This window comes from Montipora capricornis, chromosome 12, assembly GCF_036669925.1.
Source record: "Montipora capricornis isolate CH-2021 chromosome 12, ASM3666992v2, whole genome shotgun sequence".
NCBI lineage: Eukaryota > Metazoa > Cnidaria > Anthozoa > Scleractinia > Acroporidae > Montipora > Montipora capricornis.
This window is the reverse complement of record NC_090894.1, coordinates 36,314,938-36,337,437: the sequence shown is the minus strand read 5'-3', so window position 1 is coordinate 36,337,437 and position 22,500 is coordinate 36,314,938. Positions and strand designations below refer to the sequence as shown.

Genomic DNA, 22,500 nt, shown 5'->3' with positions numbered 1-22,500 from the left:
TCCCGTAGTCGTTGAATGCAAAATGTTAAAGGACAAGCACTAAAATGAACTGCCACCGTAGTCCGAAATCCCGTAGTCGTTGAATGAAAACTGTTTAAGGGCAACCACTAAAGTGAACTGCCACCGCGGTCCGCAGTCCCGTAGTCGATGCCTTGTCCCCACTCAGGGGTCTCTCTCTGAGCACCGCGGTTCACAGTCCCGTAGTAGTTGAATGAAAATTGTTCAAGGGCAAGATGATCTCGTGAAAAGTGTAGTTAACCGAACCGCAACGTGAAAGCTAAAATTTTACGAGAGTGCTTAGGCCTAATCACTGAAACGGGCGCTTAGGCTTAATCAGTAAAAGAGTGCTTTCTTCTTCACACGATCTCGTGAAAAGTGTAGTGAACCGAACCGCAAAATAAAAGCTAAAATCTTACGAGAATACTTAGGCCTAATCACTGAAGCGAGCGCTTAGGCTTAATCAGTAAACGACTGCTTTCTTGCTCAGACGATCGTGCTTAGGCTTAATCAGTAAATGACCGCTTTCTTCTTCACACGATCTCATGATTGAAAAGTGTAGTTAACCGAACCGCAAAATAAAAGCTAAGAGTGCTTAGACCCAATCACTGAAACGAGCGCTTAGGCTTAATCAGTAAATAAATTCTTTCTTCTTCACACGATCTCGTGAAAAGTGTAGTTAACGGAACAGCAAAATGAAAGCTAAAGAGCGATTGCAGAATACCCGGTTTAGGAACAGAATTATGAATATCATTTTCTGTCCCATGCCACTGCGGACAAGCAGCATTGTTAAACACGACTGCGGGACCGCGGTGGCAGCTTTTTTAAGTAGGACATTTGGTGGGCCGGGTATTCTGTAATTTAGCCGATTTAATAGGTTTTCACTCTTTGCTTTGGCTCCAAACAAATCAACGAACCAATCCAAACAAGCATTAACGATCATACGGTGCTCTGTGAAACCCCTCGAGTCTCGCGGCAGTCGTGGCCGAAATCGATGGCTCATGCTCAGACTTTCAACCAATCAAAAACTTACTCCAAACGGATTATCCCAGAGTCTCTCGTAACCCGACCCGCTGGTCAAGGGGAACGAAGACTCTGGGAACAAGATTGCGTTTTAATTTACAACAAAACCGTTGATTTTATTGACCTTAACAGCCGACTACAAAGAACGCGAGTACGGTCACGTGTCATTAATCGCATTTTACTGATAGGGCAGTAAAATCTCATTTAAAGAGAAAAACATATACTCGTTTGTGTGCACAATACATCGAAGAATAAAGTCTACAAATACCTATTTTACCTTCAAATACTTACCCCTGCATAACATTTCAAATTCCGTTTTCCGTGAATTGTCTCATGATTACGTGTTACATACGAACCATGGCAATCACTGGTTCCTCGTTAATCCAATTTATTACTAAGACTTGTTTGCATTACTAATTAACACGAAAAGGGATAACTTGGGAATTTTTAACAATATATCGCTTTCATCTAACCCAAAATCATTCAGATATTTAAAACGTCCTATGCATAATCCATTTCTTTCGCCTTTGTGTTTGTCAGCATTATGATTTGGAATATTTTAGGTTTACGTGTTCACAAGTTTGTTTTTGTATCTCGTAGATGTTTAGATTTCCAATTACACCCTCTGTTTCGATTGGCCACTCTAACTCGTTGTGTAAACAGTTCACCCTAAATTCAAAATAGATACGTTTAGTTTCTGAGAAAACAGAACATTCTTTTACAAATCATACCGGGTATTCCTGATTTCTGCATCATTGTAAATTTAAGTTTCATTTTGCATTTACTTGTTCATCCACGCTTTTTGGAAAAGTGGTACATACACTGTACCACGTGCTTAGATTTAAACGCATACCTGAGGTAGATATTTTTGTCGTGTTTACGAGGAAGTGATCTCCCTTGCTAATAATACGATGAAATGTGGATGACCTCGGTACGTTGTTACCCAAATACGTTCCTGCAAGTTTCCTCCTTTTTCTGCTGTTATAAAATAGACGTCTCAGCCTTTTCTCTGTAATTCTGCTTGGTTCTCGGGCACGTCTATGTCGATGCTCACGCAAATCAAAACAAAAGTAAACAACTTTTGCTTATCGAGACCTGTATTTCTCCTTCGGAATGAAGTCTTTATTATCATTGAGAATCAAATAACTGTACAGCCTTTCAAACTACAACAAAGTTATTTTCTAAAGAGCTGATCACATTTTCCACTGATGACATCAAATCTTGTGAAACTAGAACAGAACTATACACACAAGATGGCAGTGAACACGATCGCTAATATGGCTATTTGAACAAAGGATATAAGCTAGACCATTACAAGAAACAAACTGTTTAACAATGTAAAAGAAAAAAAAACGTAATAGACAAAAAACTTATCTCCGTGGTCAAGGTACACTGAGCGGGAGGCTATTTGTTCGCGGTGAAAATGGTACAAGCGTGAGGCCATTTGTTCGCTGTGCAAATGTTTTTACTTTGTCTTCAGAAGATTCCAATATAGCGTCCATTTGTTTGTGGAGTTATTTTCTTTGTCGCTGTCATCTTTAAAGCAGTTCTCAATAAGGTACCCGCTGCTTATTAAAGAATTAGTGTTTTGACTTGTATCACTTTCAATAGTTGCGTCCATTTCAGTTACATTCGAGTATATTCTTTTTACTGGGTTGCCTTATAAGGCAAACCCAGTCGAGGTCTGCGTTTAGTTTCTTTTTACTGGGTTGCCAACCCAGTCGGAATCTGTCTTTAATTTCGTCGTTTTTTTATTTTTCGTTTTCTTTTTTTTTTTTTTATTTTTTTCCGTGTCGGTAAAAGTCCTGCCTGTCACTCCCCTGCTAAGTGGTGTCTTTGTGCATAGAGCCTTCTACGCGTATTTTCTTAGGATCGAGAGGGTAGTGGGAAATGCGTAGATTTCTCTGGTGGACACAGTAGAACGATTAACTTAACCGGCAATGGCGTCGAAAGTCATGTAACGCGAATGGCGTTTTAGGGGATCTTTGAACAAAATGTACCCTAATGAAGCTCAATAATGGCAAGCGAATTGGATACTGGACAGGACAGGCGGTCGAATGTTAGAAGCGACGAGTAATGGACTTCGACAACAATCTGTCGCCCGTCGAGCCGTAATCAAAGTGAGCAGTCTTCCTAACATTTTGCCAAGCGTGGTGTTTTGTACAACACTCAAACCAAATGAACAGTTCTCTGGTAACTCAGTGTGGGTTCAACAAAGACAGATAAGGAATCCATATAGTGGATCTGTTATCTCAGTTGTCTCGCTATTTGTCAGATTTGTATTTACCTGTTCTCAACTCTGCACAGTCTTCCAGTATAACAATTGGAAATTTCACTAATAAGTCATTGACGTGAATGGCGTTTTAGTGGATCTTTAAACAAAATATACCCTCATGGAGCTCAAGAATGGATCGTCAATTGTATGAGCAAGACAGCGCTGAAAAATAAATATCTGGATTGTAAGAGACGAGTAATGGTCTTCGACAACAATTTCATTTTTCGCCTTTGGATATCAAGTGAGCTTTGTTTCTAATATTTTACTAACTTGGTATTATATAAAACACGGAAATCAAATAGCAATTTTTTTATGGATTTAACCATAGTTACTAACTATGATTTAACAAATTAACATTGAAGGAATCGAACGCCAACAAGAATGCATCACAGTGTTTACTCAAGTCGCATCTTAGTTGTCTGACAATTTACATTTACCGGTATTTTGTACTCAACTCAGCAAAGGTGTAAAATATTTGGAAATGTGACAGTGAAAAATTACTTGAATGAAAGCTTGTTGTCTCTTTTGTGCTTTATTATTTACGGTCAAGGTTCTTTCGAAAAGGGTTGAATGTGAACTGTCAGAAATTTATTTAATTGCATATGCTTTGTGATTGTTTGTTTCGCTTGCACGCACGCAACTGAAATAGGAAGGGTTTCTTGCCTCTTATAGCAAATATGTTGCTTGTTTCAATAAATGTTTCGCTGGAAAATATTTCTGTGAAATTTCTAGCTTTTGTAAATTTATCATGTTGTGTAATTTTCGAGCTTAGCAAATTTGCATACATGTGTTGAAATGTGATACGGGGAGAATTTTTGTGGTAACGCATTAGTCACGAAAATAAACAGGTCTGTTGGAAGCGTGCTTGAGTTTCAACAAAATGACCCCCAAAATCGGCAAAAGATTGTGACGCTGATGAATAATAAAGTAGCTGCTATTACCAAAACGATGGAATTACCTGGTGATAAATAACCTTGTCTTGGAGAGTAAATTTTTGATTTTCCAGAAACAATGGTCAACCTCTGAGAGTTGCGCGATTGTGATCTTTGTGTTGAATTCGCACATTTCTTGTCAAAATTTATAACAATCGAAATAAAAAGAAAACTAACAAAAACAAAAACCCGGTAGCTTGGCATCATTTGACACAGATGCTTCACTGTTTCGCGAGTAAACATGCCGCGGTAAAATAACGCGGTAACTTGATCACTGCGCTCGCTGAATTCGATGTGCGATTTACTCGGTGCAGCCAAACTTGTACAATTACAACAAAACAACTAAAATCTCCCAAACTGTTTTTCGCTGATGGTAACTTTTTATATTCGTGGTTCAAAATAAATGTTGTTTTCATGTCGTAGATTTTATTACCGATGGCAAAATATTTTATGCTCGATCGACCGTCCTGAAACTTCCTTCTGCTCTTCTTAAAAACTGTGTATCCATATTTATTTACTTTTACATCAATATTTGTTTTGGATAAAGCAAGCTAACAAAATCTGTATCTTGCTTGGTTCGCATTTGATAGCATTAAAATAGAATTTTCGGTCCTATGCTTCTGTTACTGAGTGGTATATTTCTTAGGTCGCCCATCCAGATACTAACCCCGCCGAATACGAGTAACTTCAGCTTTCAACTGTTGTTTACAAAGCTTTCAGATGCTGTCAGTGCACGCTTACACTTGTGGTGGAAAGAAGTTGCATGATCAACATGTCAGCCCAGAAGCCAATGTTTCTCGATTCCCTTTTATTTTCTTCAGTCTCTCTGGGTTCAGTACTTTGCTAGTAACCACATGTCTTCTCAAGGGGCTATTTATCTAAGACTTATACCATGGCGCTACAATGATAGACAATACCAAAACAATATCGTGTACTGTTAGACCTACATATTACGCAAAGACAACGGTCAACATGTCATCCCAGAAGACAATGTTTTTCACTTCCCATTTATTTTCTTCAATCTTTCTGGGCTCAGTACTTTGCTAGTAACCACATGTCTTCTCAGGCTATTTACCCAAGACTTCTACCATTTCACTACAATGATACACAATACCAAAACAATATCGTGCACTGTTAGAGCTACATATTACGCAAGGGCAACTTGAAGCTCCTGGAAGACAACACACAGTTCAGTTGACATTATGGAATAAATCACTGTGTTACTTCACTACCACACGTAAGCAATGCGTGTCAATTTTTTTTAAAGAGGACAGGAATTTCTTCTTTCTGACAAATGATTAATAAATAGGCCGGTCGCCAGGTTTTTAACCTCACAAAAGGATCTGTTTCGTCGTACGAACGTGTGAAGACCTGTGAGCCAAAGGGCCTCTGCTGGTATGACTTCTGGTATGACTTCTGGTACGACTTCTGGGTCACCCCCCCCCCCCCCCCTCCAACTTGAAAAAAATTGCGTGGAACGCTGCACGTACCACAGGCAACCCAGTGTACCCTCACGGAGGGTCTAGTTTTTCTTTTTTTTCTTTTTTTTCTTTTTTTTTTACTGGGTTGCCTTATAAGGCAAACCCAGTCGAGGTCTTCGTTTAGTTTGTTTGTTTTCTTTTTTTTCTTTTTTTTAGTTTTTTTTTTTTCCGTGTCGGTAAAAGTCTTGCCTGTCACTCCCCTGGTAAGTGGTGTCTTTGTGTATAGAGCCTTCTGGGCGTATTTTCTTAGGATCGAGAGGGTAGTGGAACTGCGTAGATTTCTCTGGTGGACACAGTAGAATCATTAACTTAGCCTGCAATGGCGTCGAAAGTCATGCAACGCGAATGGCGTTTTAGTGGATCCTTAAACAAAATATACCCTTATGGAGCTCAATAATGGAAAGTCAGTTGGATAAACTAGGCATGAATCTCAAAAGCGACGAGTACTGGACCTCGACAACAATCTATCGCCCGTCGAGACGAAATCAAAGTGAGCAGTATTTACCTGAAGTACATGGTAATTTGACACAATTGAGTTTCTTGTCTTCACGCACGCAATGAAATAGGAAGAGGTTTTCGCCTCTAAGAGCAAATATGTTGTTTGTTTCAATAAAATTTTCGCTGGAAAAGGATTCTGTGGTATTTTCTGCCTTTGTGAATTATAATATCATGTTGTGTATTGAATTTTCGAGCTTAAGGTTGAAATGTGATATGGGAGAAGTTTTTTAGTATTGCTCTGTAAGCAGGAAGGGTTCACAGGCCTGTTGGAAGCGTGCTTGAGTTTCAACAAAATGAGCCCCAAAATCAGTGAAAACTTGTGACGCAGATGAATAATAAAGTAGCTGCTATTTCCAAAATGATGGAATTACCTGGTGATAAATAACGTCGTACGTGTCTTGGAGAGTAAATTTTGACTTTGCATAAATAAGAGTTGGGCGATTGTGATCTTTGTTTTGACTTCGCTCATTTCCTTGTCAAACTTTATAACACTTGACAGAAAAAGAAACTTACAAAAACCCGGTATCTTGCCATCATTTGACACAGATGCTTCACTGTTTGGCGAGTAAACATACAGCGGTAACTTAATCACGGCGCCCGCTGAATTCCGGCCAAGTCACTTTCGATTTTGCAATTTACTTGAACGTAGCAAAAATCTCCCAAAATGTTTGTCGCTGATCGTAACTTTTTATATTCTATATTCACGGTTCAAAATTAATGTTGTTTTGATGTCGTAAATATTTTATTCTCGATCGACCGTCCGGTTTCTGAAAACTGTGTATCGATAGTTATTTGCTTTTTCATCAATATTTGTTTTGCATAAAGCAAGCTAAAAAGATCTGTACCTTGCTGAGTTCGCATTTGTTAGAGTTAATAGTATTTTCGGTCCGATGCTTCTTTTTTAGGAGGGGTACGTTATTTTGGTCTCCCATCCAAACACTAACCCCGCCCGGCAGGGCTTAACTTCAGTGAACTTTAGTATTAGAAAGCCTTCAGATGCTCAGAGGGCACACTTGTGGTAAAAAGAAGTTGTGAGGGAACTTGAAAATTATCAACATGTCAACCCAGAAGCCAATGTTTCTCGCTTCTCTTTTATTTGTTATTCTTCAGAGACTGGAATGCTGTATTTCAATACCACACAATTCAGTGCCTTCTGATTTTCTGTAGCACGTACCACAGGCAACCCAGTGTATGCTTCACAGAAGCATCTCGTTTTTTTTTTTCCGTGTCGGTAAAAGTCTTGCCTGTCACTCCCCTGGTAAGTGGTGTCTTTGTGGATAGAGCCTTCTGCGCGTATTTTCGTAGGATCGAGAGGGTAGTGGAACTGCGTATATTTCTCTGGTGGACACAGTAGAATCATTAACTTAGCCTGCAATGGCGTCGAAAGTCATGCAACGCGAATGGCGTTTTAGTGGATCCTTAAACAAAATATACCCTTATGGAGCTCAATAATGGAAAGTCAGTTGGATAAACTAGGCATGAATCTCAAAAGCGACGAGTACTGGACTTCGACAACAATCTATCGCCCGTCGAGACGAAATCAAAGTGAGCAGTATTTACCTGAAGTACAAGGTAATTTGACACAATTGAGTTTGTTGTCTTCACGCACGCAATGAAATAGGAAGAGGTTTTCGCCTCTAAGAGCAAATATGTTGTTTGTTTCAATAAAACTTTCGCTGGAAAAGGATTCTGTGGTATTTTCTGCCTTTGTGAATTATAATATCATGTTGTGTATTGAATTTTCGAGCTTAAGGTTGAAATGTGATATGCGAGAAGTTTTTTAGTTTTGCTCTGTAAGCGGGAAGGGTTCACAGGCCTGTTGAAAGCGTGCTTGAGTTTCAACAAAATGAGCCCCAAAATCAGTGAAAACTTGTGACGCAGATGAATAATAAAGTAGCTGCTATTTCCAAAATGATGGAATTACCTGGTGATAATAACGTCGTACGCGTCTTGGAGAGTAAATTTTGACTTTGCATAAACAAGAGTTGGGCGATTGTGATCTTTGTTTTGACTTCGCTCATTTCATTGTCAAACTTTATAACACTTGACAGAAAAAGAAACTTTTTAAAAACCCGGTATCTTGCCATCATTTGACACAGATGCTTCACTGTTTGACGAGTAAACATGCAGCGGTAACGTAATCACGGCGCCCGCTGAATTCCGGCCATGTCACTTTTCGATTTTGCAATTTACTTGAACGTAGCAAAAATCTCCCAAAATGTTTGTCGCTGATCGTAACTTTTTATATTCTATATTCACGGTTCAAAATTAATGTTGTTTTCATGTCGTAAATATTTTATTCTCGATCGACCGTCCGGGAAACTTCCTTCTGCTCTTTCTGAAAACTGTGTATCAATAGTTATTTGCTTTTTCATCAATATTTGTCTTGCATAAAGCAAGCTAACAAGATCTGTACCTTGCTGAGTTCGCATTTGTTAGAGTTAATAGTATTTTCGGTCCGATGCTTCTGTTTTAAGAGGGGTACATTGTTTCTGTCTCCCATCCAAACACTAACCGCGCCCGGCAGGGCTTAACTTCAGTGAACTTTAGTATTAGAAAGCCTTCAGATGCTCAGAGGGCACACTTGTGGTAAAAAGAAGTTGTGAGGGAACTTGAAAATTATCAACATGTCAGCCCAGAAGCCAATGTTTCTCGCTTCTCTTTTATTTGTTATTCTTCAGAGACTGGAATGCTGTATTTCAATACCACACAATTCAGTGCCTTCTGATTTTCTGTAGCACGTACCACAGGCAACCCAGTGTATGCTTCACAGAAGCATCTCGTTTTTCTTTTTTTTAGTTTTTTTTTTTTTTTCCGTGTCGGTAAAAGTCTTGCCTGTCACTCCCCTGGTAAGTGGTGTCTTTGTGTATAGAGCCTTCTGGGCGTATTTTCTTAGGATCGAGAGGGTAGTGGAACTGCGTAGATTTCTCTGGTGGGCACAGTAGAATCATTAACTTAGCCTGCAATGGCGTCGAAAGTCATGCAACGCGAATGGCGTTTTAGTGGATCCTTAAACAAAATATACCCTTATGGAGCTCAATAATGGAAAGTCAGTTGGATAAACTAGGCATGAATCTCAAAAGCAACGAGTACTGGACCTCGACAACAATCTATCGCCCGTCGAGACGAAATCAAAGTGAGCAGTATTTACCTGAAGTACATGGTAATTTGACACAATTGAGTTTCTTGTCTTCACGCACGCAATGAAATAGGAAGAGGTTTTCGCCTCTAAGAGCAAATAAGTTGTTTGTTTCAATAAAATTTTCGCTGGAAAAGGATTCTGTGGTATTTTCTGCCTTTGTGAATTATAATATCATGTTGTGTATTGAATTTTCGAGCTTAAGGTTGAAATGTGATATGGGAGAAGTTTTTTAGTATTGCTCTGTAAGCAGGAAGGGTTCACAGGCCTGTTGGAAGCGTGCTAGAGTTTCAACAAAATGAGCCCCAAAATCAGTGAAAACTTGTGACGCAGATGAATAATAAAGTAGCTGCTATTTCCAAAATGATGGAATTACCTGGTGATAAATAACGTCGTACGTGTCTTGGAGAGTAAATTTTGACTTTGCATAAATAAGAGTTGGGCGATTGTGATCTTTGTTTTGACTTCGCTCATTTCATTGTCAAACTTTATAACACTTGACAGAAAAAGAAACTTACAAAAACCCGGTATCTTGCCATCATTTGACACAGATGCTTCACTGTTTGGCGAGTAAACATACAGCGGTAACTTAATCATGGCGCCCGCTGAATTCCGGCCATGTCACTTTCGATTTTGCAATTTACTTGAACGTAGCAAAAATCTCCCAAAATGTTTGTCGCTGATCGTAACTTTTTATATTCTATATTCACGGTTCAAAATTAATGTTGTTTTGATGTCGTAAATATTTTATTCTCGATCGACCGTCCGGGGAACTTCCTTCTGCTCTTTCTGAAAACTGTGTATCAATAGTTATTTGCTTTTTCATCAATATTTGTTTTGCATAAAGCAAGCTAACAAGATCTGTACCTTGCTGAGTTCGCATTTATTAGAGTTAATAGTATTTTCGGTCCGATGCTTCTGATTTATGCGGGGTACATTATTTTGGTCTCCCATCCAAACACTAACCCCGCCCGGCAGGGCTTAACTTCAGTGAATTTTAGTATTAGAAAGCCCTCAGATGCTCAGAGGGCACACTTGTGGTAAAGCGAAGTTGTGAGGGAACTTGAAAATTATCAACATGTCAGCCCAGAAGCCAATGTTTCTCGCTTCTCTTTTATTTGTTATTCTTCAGAGACTGGAATGCTGTATTTCAATACCACACAATTCAGTGCCTTCTGATTTTCTGTAGCACGTACCACAGGCAACCCAGTGTATGCTTCACAGAAGCATCTCGTTTCATTCAGTTCGCGGAACGACCCGTTTCGAAGCTGACGCTTGACATCTTTTAGTGTGGGTCTACCGCGAAAAGCGTATGCCTTTCTTTGTATGCGCTTTGAGCGCCCCAAGAAATCGATTGAGCCAACGCAATGCCGATCTTCAGTAACCCAAACAACGCATCACAGAGCTCTTCATGATCTCGGATTACGTGGGTTTGCTTTAAAAAACCAAAGTAAACAGCGCCACGTGGCTTCTATTGTGCATTACCCAATCAAAACACCGTCACGTGCTTTCTATTGTGCATTGCCCAATCAAACACGGCCACGTTTTTCTATTGTGCATTTTGCTGCACAGGAAAAAAAAACTGAAATCTAACGTCTTTTATAACTCGAGCCCCTACGGGGCCTGAGTAAATACTGGGTGCTTACCATTTAGCCAAACAATCCGGATGGAATGATCGTTGCACAAAGGTAAGCGATTTTCCGAATTTAATGACCAACTGGATGAGAATGGCGCTTATCATTTACTACAAAGCATTCCATTCCTCATATTTACTCGATCTTCTGAGAAAGGGCCTGGAAATGGAACGATTCTCACAAATGGTAAGAGCATTTCGCGAATTCCCTTCCGAACGGAAAAAGAGGACCACCTCTGGAGGTCGTCCACAATTTTCGAAAAGATTTTCCGAGAAATTGGCTTTCCATTTGACCTCAAACCGAAATTTTCGGATTTTTTGGCTAAATGGTAAGCACCCACTACCCTGGATGCCAGAGGTTCTATATTTCTTTCGCGAGGAGCGAGCGGTTAAAACGGAGAGGCGAAAAATACGAACCTCTGGTCACGGCGGTTTAGAATCTCATTTCCATTATTTTCGATTATGAACACGGTCGCTGATTGGTTTTCATAGTCAGTGCCACTTCTTTCCGAGTAAAAACAATCTAGCACTCAATTTCAGTGGTTGAACGGCGATAGTGCACCCCAATGGCCACAAGACCGGTTTCAAGCTCAAGGAGTGCTACGAAAACAAAACTGGCGCTGGAAGGCTGTGAACTCGAGCGAGTATTTAAAGGTTTGCACAGAACAATACACAGTAAATTCTGGATTTTCGGAGATTTTAGAATTGAAACGTGTTCAGGAATTTCATCAAGCGTGAGGATGTGTTTGTGGTCCTGCCAAATGAATGCCGCAAATCTTTGACATTTCAACTTGTGCTGAAAGTTTGTTCGTATTTGCATGATCGTGGATTCATTGTCCAAAAGATGCTATCGTAGTCGTTATTTGTCCCTTGAATGCCTTGATTGATTCGCATATCCTAGAGCTGAAAGAAAATCCGAAAACCGTAAACACTTAAAATATCGTGTTTCGAGTAAGAAACTAGTCACGCGCGAGAAAACCATCAGTAATTAGTTTGTGTTTTCATGTCGCTTTTGATTGGTTGCTGCACGATGGAACTGTCAAAATCAAACGTTCTTTTCCCAAAGGACTTGAATTGGGTACAACATTGACATCACTGTAGAAAACCAGTTTGGCAAAATAATCTCATTCCGAATTTGCATGGAAGTGAGATTAAAAACCGCCGTGACCAGAGGTTCGTATTTTTCGCCTCTCCGTTTTAACCGCTCGCTCCTGATATTCAACTACTTTGCTGATGTCATCTACAGATGCAAATGAACCAATCAAACAGAATTTTTTGTTTCATTTAACCAATCACAAAAAGACTGAAAAAGTGTCTTGTTTTGTAAGAGGTCCAACTCTTGACTGAAATGAACCAATCAGGAAAGTAGAGGTGAAATTTGGATCCTAACTTTCACAGATTTCACTTTGTGAAAAATTTTAATACTAGTAACCACACCACATGGGGGTGCCATAAAGGGTAGTAAAGAAAGTAGTTGCCCTTCGGGGAAGACAACAAAATATTTTGAAAGTTTGTAAATAATATTTCAACTTTTACTTTTTAATTGCTTTCTAAAACTATTATCAATATAAAACCAAAGATTTGTCATAATGCATGCTCAGAAATTGTTTGCAAGTAATAGTTTATACTCTGAGGATTCTTGGTAAAATTTGTAAAAGTAGTTGTGGTTTAATTAAAATTTTGAGATGAAGTGTTTTGTGTCTGTGCATGAATTGCCTCAATTTGTCGTGTCACGCGACACTCCCCACTTCTTCATTTTAAAATACTAAAACCGGAAAGAAACTCCGCCTTTAGTATTAAATTTATTGCTTTTGTCATTTTAACCCGAAGGTTAACTTGAATACATCCTAACTAGACCCTTCGTGAGGGTACACTGGGTTGCCAGTGGTACGTGCAGCGTTCCTGGCAATTTTTTTCAAGTTGGGGGGTCATTAAGACCATTTAAGGGGTCACCCAGAAGTCATACCAGCAGAGGCCCTTTGGCTCACAGGTCCTCACACGTTCGTACGACGAAACAGATCCTTTTCTGAGGTTAAAAACCTGGCCACCGGCCTCTTAATTAATCATTTGCCAGAAAGAAGAAATTGCTGTCCTTTTTAGAAAAAATAGACACGCATTGCTTACGTGTGGTAGTGAAGAAACACAGCGATTTATTCCATAATGTCAACTGAGCTGTGTGTTGTCTTCCAGGAGATTCAAGTTGTCCTTGCGTAACATGTAGCACTAACAGTGCACGATATTGTTTTGGTAATGTCTATCATGGTAGAAGTCTTGGGTAAATAGCCTGAGAAGACATGTGATTACTAGCAAAGTACTGAACCCAGAAAGATTGAAGAAAATAGATGCGAAGTGAGAAACATTGACTTCTGGGCTGAGATGTTGATAATTTTCAAGTTCCCTCACAGCTTCTTTTCAGCGAGGTTAGTATCTGGATGGGTGACCTAAGACATATACCCGTTCGTAAAACAGAAGCATTGGACCGAAAATACTATTGACGCTAACAATTGTGAACTCAGCAAGGTACAGATTTTGTTAGCTTGCTTTGTGCAAAAACAAATATTGATGCAAAAGTAAATAAATATTGATACACAGTTTTTAGAAAGAGCAGAAGGAAGTTTCCAGGACGGTCGCTCGAGAATAGCATATTTACGACACGAAAACAACATTAATTTTGAACCGTCAATATAGAATATAAAAAGTTACGATCACCGACAAACATTTTGGGAGATTTTTGCTACGTTCAGTTTTTGTTATTGTACTTTTGGCTCCACAAATAAATCGAAAAATCGAAAGCGACATCGCCGGAATTCAGCGGGCGCCGTGATTAAGTTACCGCGGCATGTTTACTCGCCAAACAGTGAAGCATCTGTGTGAAATGATGGCAAGATACCGGGTTTTCGTAAGTTTCTTTTTCTGTTAAGTGTTATAAAGTTGGACAATAAATGAGCGAATTCAAAACAAAGATCACAATCGCCCACCATTGTTTCTGCAAAGTCAAAAATTTACTCTCCAAAACGTGGTTATTTATCACCAGGTAATTCCATCATTTTGGAAATAGCAGCTACTTTATTATTCATCGGCGTCACAATTTTTTGCTAATTTTGGGACTCATTTTGTTGAAACTCAAGCACGCTTCCAACAGACCTGTTTATTTTCGTGAACCCTTCCTGCTTACAGAGCAATACTAAAAATATCCTCCCGTATCACATTTCAACCTTAAGCTCGAAAATTCAATACACAACATGATATTATAATTCACAAAGGCAGAAAATATCACAGAATCCTTTTCCAGCGAAATATTTTATTGAAACAAACAACATACTTGCTATTAGAGGCAAAAACCTCTTCCTATTTCACTGCGTGCACTCAATCGTGTCAAATTACCATGTACTTCAGGTTCAAACCCTTTCCTGAAGAACCTTCTCCTTGAACAATGATGCACAAAATAGTCGACAAGCTTTGTTTCAAATAATTCTTGACTGTCATATTTCCATTTCTTTTTACCTGACTTTCTTGAACCCATATGTTACCAGATAATTTTCCATTTGGTTTCAATGTTGTACATAACACTACACTCGTGATAAAATATTGCAAATACAGCTCACTTTGATTTCGGCTCGACGAGCGAAAAATTGTTGTCGAAGTCCATTACTCGTCGCTTTTAAGATTCCAGATCATCATCGCCTGTCTTTTGATCCAATTGACGTTCCCTTCTTGAGCTCCATGAGAGCATATTTTGTTGAAAGATGCACTAAAACGTCATTTCGCCTTGCAATGACTTTCGACGCCATTAAGGGAATAACATGACTTTTTGAGGGAATATTGTTTATTTGCGCCCTTGTAGTGTCATTTGTAATTGTAAGTGTTGATTGAACAAGCAATTAAAGAATCAACTCAGTCCAGTGAACTTATTTAAAATTACCGAAAAAATGCGTAAAATCGTCTATAAATAATAGGCATATCACAAAGTTAAACTTAAAAATGTCTATGCTGGTAACAGAATCATCACAAAGTTAACGGAAACTGTAGGGCTGTAGGGCTGATAATGCATTAGCAGCCCGCTGTCAGTCCTTTGCGGCCCGCTGAGCGTGTGTTTTGAAGAGGCTGATTTTCTATTTGGCCGCGTATATTGATAATAATGCTGGTTAACGAGAATACTGAAACTCACGAGGCAGAATGTATATTTATATTTAATTAAGTTAGCACAACAGAAAGACGCTAACCTCATTTTGACACGAAAATGCTTTACTATTGCCATAAAAACTATCCAGTTAAGCTCGCATAAAACATGATTTGAGGCAGAAAACCCCTTCCTATTTCATTACGTGCGTGAAGAGAAAAAACTCAATCGTGTCAAGTATGCGAAATATTACAACAAACTAAAATTTCAGGATCAAACCGTTTCCATGAAGAACCTTTTCCTTGAATAATGAAGCACAAAATAGACGGCAAGCTTTCTTTCAAATAATTCTTGGCTGTCACATTTCCAATTATTTTTTTACCTGAAGACTGTGCAGAGTTGATCACAGATCCACTTGAGGTGTTCGATTCGTTCTCTGTCTTTGTTGAACCCATAAGTTACCAGAGAATTTTCCATTTGGTTTCAGTGTTCTACATAACAGCACACTTGGTAAAACATTAGAAAGGCAGCTCACTTTGATTTCGGCTCGATGGGCGACAGATTGTTGTCGAAGTCCATTACTCGTCGCTTTTAAGATTCCACCGCTTGTCTTGTTCAGTATCCAACCGACTTGCCATTATTGAGCTTCATAAGGGTATATTTTGTTCAAAGATCCACTAAAACACCATTCGCGTTACCTGACTTTCGACGCCATTGCCGGTTAAGTTAATTGTTCTATTGTGTCCACCAGAGGAATCTACGCATTTCCCACTACCCTCTCGATCCTAAGAAAATACGCGCAGAAGGCTCTATGCACAAAGACACCACTTAGAAGGGGAGTGATAGGCAAGACTTTTACCGACACAGAAAAAAAAAATAAAAAAATTAAAACAATCAAATGAAACGCAGATCCCGACTGGGTTTGCCATACTGGCAACCCAGTAATAACGCGTAAGAGGGAAAAAGACCCCAAACACTAGCTCCGGATTTCAATTACCTCTTTGCATGCAAGCGAGGCTGTGATGTAGCACCTTTATCCCTCCCACGATAGGAAGAGTTGTGACTTTACAGTTTACAGAGAAAAACGCAGGAAATTCGAATTTTTTTGTTATCTTCGTTTTTCTTTTCGGCCGGATTCTGCAATCTTATGACTTAAAGCCCGCCGCACACGGTGAGTAAAGAGCTGAGCAAACTGCCTCGCGAGGCGGTTCCTCAAGTGTGCGGCGGGCTCTATGTTCCGAGCGAAAAAATCATTCCCGAATACAAATCCCCTCCCCACCCCCCAGTATACGACTTAGAAGAAGGCACAGACCCATGCACCCCAGTAACATAAAATCGCAGGACTTCAGTCTTGAGATAGATTATCGCGGCTTAAATGGAATGTCAACTTTCCAGCAAGGAGCAAAATGTTACTTTCTCGTGTTTCTTTAATTTTCGATAGTCTGGAGTCCTCTTCATAATATTTTTGTCGTTGTTTATTCGCCCTTGTGTAAATCGAACAGTCCGGTGCTCTTCAGAGAAAAATAAGAAGCAGATGGACTCGGAAAGCCATGTTGGAATAGAGCTCCAGCAAGAAAACAAGATGCTCAAGAAATCATTATTTGGCAAAGTAGTTCTCGGAATAACAGGAGCCACAGCACTTGGAATTGTTCTTGGCACTGCACCGTTTGTCACGCCTGCTCTGAGAAAAATTTGCCTTCCTTATGTGCCAGCGACAGAGAGACAAGTTACTAATATTATAAAGATGGCAAAAACCTCTAAAAGGCAAGGATCGACGATGGTGGACTTAGGCAGTGGGGATGGCAGAGTGGCAAGTTTTAGTTTATTCCTCGTTTTAAAAGGGTAATAGGGCCTTTGCATGCACGAGTCTCGTGACCTTGTCGATCATTAAAAAATGTCGTGATACAAAATAGAGCGTGATGAAATTAACCGATGAAATTAACCGATGTAAAAAATACCATAATACTCTTTCTTTGCCCCTCCACACTTGGGACTTACAATGGTCCCAAGAGAAACTGGAAACAATGCTTATGCAAAATTTTGGATAGAAAACAAAGAGCACTATGGCATTTGAGGCCACTGACATTTAGGTGAGATATTTTACAGTGATTTTAATTAATGCTTAAAAAATTCACTGAGATTTATATGGAAAACAGCTGCTGGATTGCAAGCTTAAGACCATCCAGCGTTCAATTCCTTTACATTTTTCAAACTTTCAAACCGCTCTAAAATCTGACACACTTAAACGTCAGTATACGTGCCAACTCTCCCGGATTATCTGGGAGTTCCCCAGATACGGAACGAATCTCCCGGTCTCCCGTACGGGTCATTAAATCTCCCGGATAAAATTGACTCTGAACCTTTCACAGACGTTTCTCCATTCTAGACTCAAATTGCATCCCCAAGTTTAAAAAAAAATTGATTTTTTCAAACTCATTTCATTGTTTCTTAATGCACTTCTTCATCTCTGAGTTTCAAACACACGTTAATAGAACTAAACAAAATGACTTCCTTTAGCTATCATAACCGTATAACCGATTGTTTGATTGGATCTCCGATTAACAATAAAATAGCAATAAAAATTCTTGACATAAGTACCCTGTTTTCCCGCAAATTCACAATGACGGCAGAATATTCTTGTATTCTGAAGGAGCTGCTGGGGGATGGGTGGGTGCGTTTAAAAGGGGGGGGGGAGGAGGGGAAGGGGGAGTGGGTAGGTTGATCGAGGGGGGAGGGGTGGGGAGACCAGCTGGAAAAAATCTCCAGATTTTAGATCTCCATAGGTTGGCATCTCTGCGTCAGTGGCCTCAAAATTGGCATTCTTATTAATTTTATCACGCTCTTTCCATTTCTGGCATCTATTTTGTACCAGGACCATTTTTATGATTGACAAGGTCATGCAAAGGCACACTGCAAAGGGCCTCCTCACCAATAAATACCGGTAAAAGGACGATGATGACGAAACGAGCCTTCTTACTTCAATTTTCTCAAATGACTGCAAAACCATTAATGATCATTTATTTTAACATTGATAATTATTATGTACTTGGATGTGGTTTTGTTTAAATAATTTTTGTGCTAACTTCAGCACATAAGAACATGGCATTGTTCTATTCCCAAAAATTGTGGTTGTGTCTGTTTGCAAATCCTATTACATAGTGTTTTAGCGTGTTTAAGTATTTTTCTTTTGAAGCTGGTACAACTTTAGAGCCCCTTGGTTAGGGTGAGTCTAATGGCTCGTGAACTGCCTATCAATGAACTTTGATTTTGAGTCTCTGGCAGGTATTTGCCGCTGCTAGACATGGTTACCAAGCTCATGGGTATGAACTGAATCATTGGCTGGTTTGGTATTCAAAACTACGGGCCAGGTTACAAGGACTGCATAAGAACGCCACATTTTCCAGAGCTGACTTGTGGAAGGTGAGAAATCCTCTTGACTCCAGGCATTTAAGTGGTCTTACCTAGAATCTGGCTGGCTATAGTGGAATTTCTTACTTGACAATAACCCTGTGAGACAATAAATTATTATTTTAAGAATCTTCTTCATGATAGTGTGTGTAGCAGGCGTTTCAGTACCAGCAATGATTTGGTGCATTCCAGCTGTGCCAAAGTCAGGGCAAAAACAAAGTTTGCAGGACAGCAGATGAGCGCAAAGAGAAGTTAAAAGCATGCAAAGCCAAATGGAAATGGTGACTTTTTTACCCTTGTAAAAGTAATAAATACGAAGTAGTAAAAAAATAATGATGTCATCTTTGCTTTGAAAAGAGGATTGGTTGTGTGAATTTTGTAACTTGTTCTGTAAGTGTTTTTAGACGAGACGTATGGTTTAACACCTTTGTTTTACAAGGCTAAAAGTCCAAGTAATTGTACATTGAAATTAAAAGTGCCACTACGATGAAAATTTTGCATGTCCTTTCTTTTTTAGATTTTGAAAATAGACGTACTAAATAGGTATCATGCCAATTCTTATCTCAAAATTCCCACGGAAAGTATGATTATTGTAACATAGTTTTTTGGTTTTCGCTGTTCGCCATTACTTGAACGGCAAATGACCATGAGCGAGGAAAAGGGTTGGGTCTAGCTGGATCGCCTGGGGTCTGACGTCATATGCACAACGCTCAAAATAAACGCGGCTAATTTCCCATGCCGTCTATGAGATGTGAGAGATCGCCGAGTTGCTTTTTGCTGATATTATATACATTACTCCTTGATCGACTTGTTCGCTTTGTCAAACGCCCACGAAGCGGTATGCGTATGACATCACGAGCCAAGTCTTGCGTGAAGACCACTTGCAAAATAATCGCAGGCTTCTCCGATGCCGTCCGAGTAATGGCGGACAGATTTTTAGCGGTTTTTGGCTGGCTATTTCCCGACTTATCTCGCTTCTATCGTTCCAAATTTAAATGCATTCTATTATTTTGAACATATTGACTTAATTGATGTTGAAAATTTTCGAAAAGAAAACCAAAAATTTTCGTCATAGCGGCACTTTAAGGCACCACGGTTTTCGTTTGTTTTGGTGAGGCTTGGGTTAAGGGGTAGTCTGATTCTCTTTCAATTCTTTTTGAGCCAACAAGTCAGTGGTATTTCTTTGGTACATTCCAAGAGGATATTATTGTTAGTGATCTTGTTCTTTTACTTACAGGTTAAACTCTCAAACTTTGACATTGTTGTGATATTTGGAGTTGCTGAGATGGTGAGAAACTCTTAAGATGTTACTATATACGTCATGTTTACGAGAGTTGTTTCTCCTTACCTCACCCAGTATGGACAGAAGTCCACAGTGACCAGAGGAATACAACTTTGATACGTTATTTGTTTTAGTTATTTTTACAGATCAGGTTACTTGAAGATTGATTTCTCAAACCTTATGTAATGATGTACCCTTAGGAGTGAGATAGGTCCTTCATGAGATATGAAAGGTACTAAAAAGCTCAATGGCCTGATTGATTTCTCAAACCCTATGTAATGATGTACCCTTAGGAGTGAGATAGGTCTTTCATGAGATATGAAAGGTACTAAAAAGCTCAATGGCCTGGTGTCCTTTAAATACTGGTGACATAGTTCTAGCATGGGAGTTGTATGCTCCAGTTTGTGGGCTCTTGGTATAGGTAATTTTGTCAAGACTCGCCTGGCTCTACAGCAAAGCTGTGAGTGTACACATAGCTTTATAAGAATAGGAACTAGATAGGGGTTGTGATGCTACATACTGGGACATACTTGACCACTCTCCCAGAGAGGCTTTTCAGAGAGACATAACAACACTGTGAGCAAGCAAGAATTTTTATCAGACTTTAAACATGTCAGCAGTTATTGAGAACTATCATGCAATTGCAAGCAAGGCCACCTACAGTGTATCACATTAGACTTGGTCCATTCTCTTTTTGGAACAGAGAGCATGTTCTTTAGTAAAATCCCACAATAAGCAACACATGAGCTTTATAAATGAAACAAGTTTTGTTGACTTTTGGCAAAAGACATATCTAGCCTTCTTAAGGTTAAATACTTTGCTCACACATTGGTACACACTCTACCAAGACATCTGACAGTACTATTTCTTCCTTGAATTACATTTTGACTGTATATTTCCACCCAATTCCCTGTTGGTGAAATAACACTTCAGGGATCCCTAGAAAGGATTAGTTGGAATGGTATCCACATGAGTAAGATGTTTAAACCACAAATCCATGTTACCCTTTTTACTACACAGATGCCTAAACTCCAAGAGAAATTAGATGTTGAGTTGAAAGATGATGCACAAGTTCTTGCATGTCGTTTCCCCTTACCAGACTGGATACCAGTGGAAGTTATTGAAGAAGGAATGGACAGTGTATGGCTGTATTGGAAAACTTCAGATGCCACAGAAAAGTGATGAAAAAACCAAAACAGTATCTAACAGTAACAGTATCTAGAATGCACAAGGACAAAGAATGACGTCAGTCAATTTTGTTCTGTCTTACTGTAGAGGCTGATAAGGTTCTCCTATCAGTAGACCAAATCTTGGTTCCCTTTAGTGTCTTATTCAAAATAATAATAATTAATGATAATAATAATAATATCATTAATTTTATATGCCACCTTTCCATACATGGTCTAAGCACTGACCAACAGAAGTTAAAAGCTTAAAACTTTAAAGTTAAGAATTTTATTACATATACAATAAAAAACTTACCAGTAATTCGTTCAGAAACACCAACTGAAGGAAGTCGTGTAAACTATGCCACAGGTAACTGTTACATGTACATGTCATTGAACATACTTGAGTAAACGACTTCGTAAATCCTTAACCTGTTCATTCTTTGATGTTAGCATCTGTTTCATATTCCTGTACTGAGTTGCCTCATTAAATTTCTTGGCAAGATCCTGTAAAAATAATTTGAGAAACAGTTTCAAAGTTTTTCTGAAAACTTATGCTAGTGGTTTGCAGTACCACTTGTCCTATGCATACAAGTAGAAAGTGACATATCTTGGACAAAACCACTGAGTCATGTATTCAAATACTCTGTGGTTTGGCCATAGATAGAAGACAAGTTGATGTTTTGTAACTCAATAGAATGATATTCTTTTAACTGTGTTTAAATTGTGTTTAAATAATCGTTCTATCAGTGGAGTTCAATTTGTCATCATCTCGCACCATGTTACCCCTTATGATTGTCAGTAAAATTGAATATTTTGCAACCTCCCTGAATCTTTGTAATTACAGAGATTTACGGTAAATCTTGAGACCTGAATGCTAAACTCAAAGCCCATCCACATTAAAAGTAAACCATATTTGAATGAATAATGTTACCAGTTTACAGAGTTAGTACAGTTACCTTTTCAGCCTCCTCAAGATCATGTTGAAGCTTTAATATTTCATGCTGCATAGTTAAAATACAAAGAAATTAGCAATTTAAATAATTTGTGCACAAATAACTTCAAGCTAAAAGAAGAGTCAAATTATAGATGTTTGTGCTGCAACTTCCTTAAAGTTAATATCAGCCCAGTAATGGTAGCCAATCTGAGCCAATTAACATGTGGACCGATTTGTCAGTCAACGTGTTGGCCAACAGTCAACTAACATTGTACAACAGTTGGTTGACTGTTGACCAGGGCATTGGCTGATGCATTGTTAGAATTGGATTCCTTACCATTCCCTATGAAATCACTCTAATAAGACCTAATGAATTTACCGGTATTTTTTCGAATCAATAAACACTTCGTTACCTTACAGTTTGGGAGGCCCCTTTTTCTTTTGTCTGCAAAGTAGATATGATAAATAAAAAACTATTGAACCAACATAAACCCAACAACTTCAGTTGATGTGAATTTGTTTTCGCAAAATACATCACTGATGCCAAAGAAACAAACTATAAGATTTTTGCATGGATCATCAAAAGAACTACTGCATGTCCATCACTTA

At 38.9% G+C, this 22,500-nt stretch overlaps 1 protein-coding gene across 2 annotated transcripts; it reads left to right on the top strand.

The window, feature by feature from the left end:
- The first annotated feature begins 16,390 nt into the window (after positions 1-16,390).
- Positions 16,391-22,310, top strand: LOC138026455 (ATP synthase subunit C lysine N-methyltransferase-like). 2 transcript variants are annotated; one of them, XR_011127264.1, is made up of 5 exons: positions 16,391-16,908; positions 18,381-18,518; positions 19,744-19,794; positions 19,923-20,020; positions 20,809-22,310. XR_011127264.1 is itself a non-coding variant. In XM_068873820.1 (4 exons), exons 1-4 carry the CDS (start codon positions 16,633-16,635, stop codon positions 20,968-20,970), a joined length of 627 nt encoding a protein of 208 aa, XP_068729921.1. In that variant the 5' UTR covers positions 16,399-16,632; the 3' UTR covers positions 20,971-22,310. The 2 variants fall into 2 exon arrangements, 1 of the variants encoding a protein (XP_068729921.1); XM_068873820.1 differs by lacking the exon at positions 19,923-20,020 and having other exon boundaries at positions 16,399-16,908.
- Positions 22,311-22,500: the final 190 nt, after the last annotated feature.